Source organism: Lates calcarifer, linkage group LG7_1 (genome assembly GCF_001640805.2).
Source record: "Lates calcarifer isolate ASB-BC8 linkage group LG7_1, TLL_Latcal_v3, whole genome shotgun sequence".
Taxonomy (NCBI): Eukaryota; Metazoa; Chordata; class Actinopteri; family Centropomidae; genus Lates; species Lates calcarifer.
The window spans coordinates 8,558,568-8,565,736 of record NC_066839.1 but is presented as its reverse complement, the minus strand read 5'-3'; the positions used below and the strand labels follow the sequence as shown (position 1 = coordinate 8,565,736).

Here is a 7,169-nt window from a genome sequence, read left to right as displayed (position 1 = left end):
GGTTAATTTACTGTGCAATGGTGTAACAGCTGGAAGTATCTGAGGGTTCAGGCTGAATGTCATATAGCATTGTACAAGCATGATCTGTGATTTAACACTAGATTTAATTAAATATTGAAGTGGACACATGGCAGTATGACACCAAAACAATGTTGCTGCAGGTTAACTGTAGAGTGAGATGTCAGATAATGTAATCACAATTAGAGATCAAACAGGAAAGTTATTTAATGCTCAGCTGGACAATCCGAAGAACTTTACACTAGCATACAGCCACACCACTTGTAATCATTTTAGTCTGTTTAGAGGATTTAGAACAATCTGTTTTGCACATGCACACGCATCAGACAACTTTCTCTTCAAAGCCGTACTGTATGAGTCAAGTAATGCAGGCTTGCCCGCCATATGTTCAGGACAGTCAAAAAATAGACCCATCCCCACCCGTAAAAACAATGTCTCAGGATATAACAACTCCAACCGTCTAGAAAAATGCATCGAGTCAGTAGCAACAACCTGGAAATTCTCACAATAATTGCAACTGTTTTGGTGGAGAGATAATGATGAGCACAGTTTCGTGTAAATGCTCAGGAATACCTCTTATCTAAAACACCCACTGAATGCCACATGACCAACATGTGGGTGTAAAAATTGGTGATTAGCCAGCAGATCACAGCAGGTCACTGCAGAGTAGACCACACACGGCGATGGGTATATGGGTGAAGGAGTATGTGTGTGTGCAATTATTTGTGTTCACTTGTAGGTAGGCGGCAGAGAGGAGGGGGGGATGTTTGTATAGGCCAGTGTGTGTGTGTGTGTGTGTATGCTTGTAAATCTAAATTTGAACGTGAAGGTGCATGTGTATTTGCATGTGCATCTGCTGGAGGAACATTGTTCCGTTACACAATACACGCCTTTGACATTCCAGCTCCACCTGTCAGCGTGTACAAAGGCCTTTCTCCCAGGCTTTGACATGTGTGAATCTGTTGCTGGCCAGGAGAGATAGCAGAGTCCTGTATAGGACATACGTGGGCGGACAGCCTGCGGAGTCCTGCCTGACCTCCTTCATGATCTTTCTCTCAGGGAACATAACTTAGACTGGAGCTCTGTGGAAAACATTACTGAAGAGGGAGCTAATACTGAATCAGTGCCCTCTTCCTCATCAGACAAACTGACATCTTGTCCCAGTGATTGATGCAGACACCCCGTCAGTAAAGCAGCAAAATGTATCATCCCTCCTCATTCCATCTAAATGTGACAGGTGATGTAGTAATCACAGTACTTCAAATTTCACATTTTTGACCTTTACTTGTAGCTCCCTCATCAGGCCAAACACTGTCATTTTACAATGCCACAACCAACATAACGTGTTTGCAAGTCTAACATATAATAATATGAAGATTACATTCCTTTGTTACAATTGTATTTTGTGACAAAATGTGTACACACAGCTTTAACCTTTTCAGTAAGCGTGAACTTATTTTAGGGAAGGTTAAAGTCAAGTTTAGGCAACAGCACTGATACCAAACAAGGGATACTTGTACCTCAGGGGCTATTTACTCTTGTAGTTTGCTAACGTGTAAATAAGAAAGATTGTGAAATAATTCATATAATTTGTAAAACAAAACAAAAGAAAACAAAACAAAATTAGGATTTGTTTCAAAAAGAAGAGACAGAAGAAATCTGTTATCAAGAAAACCCAAACAGTGTTGTGAATGAGAGTAAATGAAAACAAGTTTGTGAGCAAGAAAATCTCAACCGTTAGCTAAAAGCAAGTAAACGCTTAAAATAATAAGCTCAAAGTACTGCTTTTATTTCTTTTAGCTAATGGTTTTAGCCAACTGCTCCAACCATTTATCAGTTTATGCATAGACACTTGAAATAGTTAATTTAATGAGTTGAAATTCTTATCAGCTATGTTAGCTAAAAGTAACGGCTCAGCGGCTAAAATAGTTAGCCAAAAGTGTAAAGGGTTTAAACAGTTTGTTTCTAAGTAATGAATAGCTGCAATAGTTTGCTAAAAGCAGCCTAATGGATAAACCGTTAGCTAAAAGTACTGGACTAACAGATAGCTAAAAAAAAAAAAAATGAACAAACAGTTAACTAAACATAATGGATAGTATGAAGTTGTGTTCATTTAGGCTGTGGAGGAGTGTCTGATGAAAAGGGCTGGGAACCACTACTGTACAGTTTGGCTGAGGTGAATGAAAGAATTCAGTCTTAAGGGAGATTTTGGTTAAATATAACCCACAGTTGCAAATTTAACCATGAGTTCAGGGCAAATATATCCACCCATCAGCTACCCAGACCTTCTTCCACTCCACCATTTCACCATGAGGCTACCTGCTGCTATTAAAGCTCTCCTCATCTTCCTTGTGTACCTCATTTATAGAGGGAAACATATCACTCTTTTTGTGCACAAGGCAATGTATTTACATTCAAGACATTATGCTTTTTTCATAACATTTCACAGGATAACACTGGGCACAGAAACACAGTCTTGACATGCTGTAGATCATCCCTCCAGGTTTCGATAAAATCAAACCACTGACATCTGAGACATGAAGTTTGAATTTAAAAATGTCAAATTTTAATTATAGATCCCCTACTGTGCCATCTGATGTGATTTCTAAGGGTTGCCCTATTTATGCAGCAGGTTTCGTGTCACTCAGACTAATGGTGTGGGAGTTGAGACCTTTCAAATTGTGAGAATTTAACCCTTAAATATAGCACCCATTAGGGCAATTTAGAGTTCATTTTTAAAACATAGGACACGGTGTGAAAAACATTATACCTTCAAATTTCATTAAAATAAGAGTAATGTGTTTAGACACAGCCAGATACAGCCCCATTAATATTCTTACACTGTCTGTGTTATGCTGATAACCTGCTGGTTTTTGAATGCATGCCATTTTGAGTCAATGAAAAAAGATGTCCTCTTTATTTATATTTTGAATCATATTTTTATCCGAGTTCCCTCTTTGCCTCTTCAGATTTTCAGAATAACTACCTAATGCTCTTGGAAGTTTAATAACTCAACCATTAGAATTATTTTTGTTTAATCTCCAGCCTGTTGCTCCTTGACCTCACCCACAGCGGCTAAGTTTATTCCACTTGAACCTCCGGAGAGGAGCAGAGAGGTGACGGCTGCTGCTGCAAAATTTAAACCCATTATGGGAACATATCCTGCAGCCAAGGAAGCTTCTGAGGTCCCGACGTTGGCAACATGATCCAAAGTAGAATTGCAGCCCAGTGACACAGTCACTGCTTTTAACATTCCTGCGCAGAGGGGGCTTTATATCTGATGCATTACCTCACAACCATACAGTGTCAGTTACAAAAATCACACAGATACCAAGAAGCAGAGACAGAAATGAACAGCCCTGGTGATATGTTGCTTTTATATTCCATCCCAGATGTATCTTTGTATGTATCTTTAAAGTGTTTGTGGTGTTTACTGGAGACTTTGATGAAATTTATGGCATTATAATTCTCACTTTAAAACACCTTCAGTTTTTCTTCAGATTTGTTGTGATGCCTGTAGATTCACAAACCTATCATGAGGTGACTACATTTCTCTTTTCTCCTGGAGGAGCTGCCTATTTTCATTATTTAAAAAAAGAAAAAGCATTCATGGTGATATATATTTCTGTACAGAGGAATAAGCTACAGTGCAGTCTACAGTATGAGTGTTTGGGTTGGGGATTGGGGGGGGTTGTTATATAAGAAGCCTACATGGGGGAATCATTGTACTGCCTGTTCAAACAGTACCCCTCAGCCTACAGGGACTCACTGCGCAAAGGAGCAGCTCATCAAGTCAATATCTCACACATATGTCCCTTTAATAGGCGCAATTTCTCAAAACACATGAAAGGTCCTTTGAGACCATCACTGCGGCTATTTACAATCTCAGGTCATCTCGGTGTCATTAACCCAGAGTTGGTGGATTAATGTTTTTGCTCTTGTTTATCGTCTTAACTGTTCATGAGACAAAATATTCGGTCGTCTCGGCTGTGCTTTCAAAGCTCGTGTCCTTGCTGGGGGTCTGTATGCCCGCCCCTCCCCGGGGATCCTTCAGTAAGGGGATGTATGTGTCACTGTGACAGGAGCGCATGGCGTTGTCCCAGACCCCTGTGCCGCAAATGTGTGTATGGGCGCTGGGTGCAGCCATAAGCTCACCGGCGCCTGAACGCAGCGCCATCAGTTCAATCTCGTGCTTGGCCGCGGTCTCCAGCACCTGTTGCTTGTTGTAGAACAGGACAAAATTGTTGATGATGGGGTGTATGGGCAGCGCTATGGCAATCACCCCGCACAGAAAGCTGATGGCCGCGTTACACCGACCTAAAGTGGTCTTTGGATAGACGTCACCATACCCCACCGTGGTCATGGTGATCACAGCCCACCAGAACGACTGTGGGATGCTGGTAAACAAGGTGTCCGGGTGGTTCTGCTCCATGGTGTAGCCCAGGGCGGAGAAAAGGAAGACCCCCACGCCCATATACATGAGGAGCAGCCCGAGCTCTTTGAAGCTGCTCTTCAGGGCAGATGTGAGGGTCTGGAGTCCAGAGGAATGGCGTGCCAGCTTGAAAATACGCGCTATGCGCATTATGCGTAAAGCCTGCACCGCCTGCTGCACGTTCGCCAGCTCCATCACTCCAGCGCCGAAGGAGGTCAGAATCAGCACCACGAAGAAGGGCATGATCGCCATGAAGTCGATGATGTTCATGAAAGCCAGGACGAATTTGATTTTGTTAGGGGAGGAGATCAGACGCAGGAGGTATTCAATAGTGAACCAGCCGATGCACACGGTCTCGATGACCTCCAGAGTCGGGTGCTCCGTGAGGTTACCCTCCGAGTCCTCCACCTGTAGGTCGGGGATGGTCCCGACGCACATGACCACGGAGGAGACGAGGATGAAGATGAAAGAAACTATAGCGATTATGTGTGCGGGCAGCGAGGACTCCGGTTTCTCCATCAGCCTCCAGAGGCACATCTGGAAGCGCTGCCAGCCTCCCGCAGACGGGTCTCCCTCTCTATCCACCAGGATAGTTTTGACTTTCTCCGCAATCTCCGCAAGTTCATCCTCCACCTCTCTCAGGTGGCTTTTACAACATTCATCCAGGAAATCAGAGCCGATTTTCCAGAACTCCATCTCCTTCATAAAACAAATTGGGCAGATGCCTCTTTTCATGTGTATCTCTCCATAATAATACAGCTCAGTTATGCACTTAAATGCTTCAGGGTCTCTGTCAAAATAAAATTCTCCAGTGTCAGGGTCGTAGTCGTCACATAGTAAAGATATTTCCTCCGAGGACTTGAGTGAACAGTCCACCAGTTCTGCCAGCCGGGTGTCCGGGTAGCGACTCAACACGTCCCCGTACAGCACCTGTTTCACCCCGCCAATGTTAACAACAATCTCCGTCTCTTCGCTGGCTTCGGACCCATTACAGTCCGCATACCGCGTCCTCTGGATCCCCCACATTATGTTCACAACAAGTCCGCCACAAAAAACCCCCCAAAAAACCAGCCCCCAGCTCGAGATTTTTTCACACGACTGGTGACTGACAAAGTAAAACGCAAGTCACCAGACGCTCTGTGCGCAAAACCTGCAAAATCTTCTGATCTCTGTGTTTTGGTTGAAAAAAAAAAAACATTAAATATGTTTGCTCAGAGGTGACTGCAGTGTGAAGTCTCCTCAGTTCAGTGCAGCCGTGTTTGGCAGTGAACAGTGCGCCTGTGCGCGCTGAGAAAGTTGGCATTGAAGTGCGCGTAATGTGAAGTGAGCCACAATCAAACCTCAGGACTTCCGGCGATAATTTTCAAAACAAAACGACTACTAGTCAACAACGTAGAAATGAGTTATTTGAGTTCAACTATAAAACTGAAGGGTCTTTATATTCATTGTCAGCGCTTATTGTGAACTCCTGAATGAATAATAGGCATGGAATAGGCCATAACTAATCATTATATCAAGCTTATTGCTACAGTTTCCTGTAATATTCATATTATTACAGAATGACCTGAAGAGTCAGTATAACCTTGCCAGGCCATACTTTTATTTTTTACAGCAAGCTCCACGTTTTCCGGTCGTGCTGTGTGTGTCAGTGGTTGTGTTGATGCAGCGCAGTGCAGCCAGGCACAGCAGATCATAAATATCCGCGGTGCGTAATGAATTGTGAAGTAGCAAACTGGGAAATCAGGGATACGCTGGGTTTTTCGTGGCAGCTCGAAGAGCAACAGTTAGTTAAAGGTAATCGATCAGCAGGCAGCACTACACCAATATCCCAAATCATCTCTTTTTACAACAGCCCTTAAAATCTAATACCCCAGACCTAGACGCATTAGCTATCATCCATTTTGAATGTATTATAGGCTGTCACCAAGTAACTAGTAGACTCAGGCTAAGTAGTGATCACTCTGTCTGAGAGAATATAGGCTCTATAAATATTTGATCACTGTAAAACCTGTATTATATGGCTCTTAAGTGATGTCAAGTTGTAGTGATGGTTGAAGTTGCAAAGTCTAGACTCACCACTGTGCCATTAGTGGGAGCATGACAGGACTTTGGTGGGTTTTCCTGGGCTATCAACGGTAATTTTTAAAATATACATTTGCAGAATAACATTAACTTGTACTTGAAGTGGCTTACAACTAAACAGTTCTGCAGCAAACTACACTGAATTATTGTTTGGCAGGCTGATCACACAGAATGCCAACAGAAGTGTATGTCTCCACCTAGTGACAAGATCTTCACACTACAGCAGCCTGAAGGCTTGCAAACAATGGTGCAAACCTCTGAGGATAGAAATCCATTATAAATAAATGATTTTATTTGTTTTCTCAGCAAAGTCCTGTGTTTGTGTTATAGACTGCTGTCAGTTCTTAAAGCTAAAAACAACATCTGAAGTAAAAGCTGCAATGCAGTGGAGTCAAGACAAAGTTTGGTTAAATATAGGCCTATTGATAGTGTTTCTGCTTTCCACAGGACTGTACTGGGAAACACCTGGTTCATTTGAGCTATAATTGGTGGATTTAAATAAATACGTAATTTGAGAATAATGAGGACTTTGTTACCTCTAGACTATAATGACCTTGGCAAATTTCATTGAAATTTCCAACATTCTTCTAGGACACACATTATGCTGATCTGTATGTGTAAAAGTTATCAGTGGTGG

The 7,169-nt window shown here is 42.5% G+C and overlaps 1 protein-coding gene across 1 annotated transcript; it reads right to left on the bottom strand.

Moving 5' to 3' along the window:
- Window positions 1–207: 207 nt before the first annotated feature.
- LOC108895955 (potassium voltage-gated channel subfamily F member 1-like) lies at window positions 208–6,239 on the bottom strand. Its single transcript, XM_018694968.2, has one exon. The coding sequence runs from the start codon at window positions 5,474–5,476 to the stop codon at window positions 3,977–3,979; it is 1,500 nt and encodes a 499-aa protein (XP_018550484.1). The 5' UTR covers window positions 5,477–6,239; the 3' UTR covers window positions 208–3,976.
- Between the last annotated feature and the right edge of the window lie 930 nt (window positions 6,240–7,169).

What these genes read in the sequence shown, in the direction of transcription:
- LOC108895955 (XM_018694968.2), bottom strand. Translation starts at nt 5,476, where the DNA reads ATGTGGGGGATCCAGAGGACGCGGTATGCGGACTGTAATGGGTCCGAA.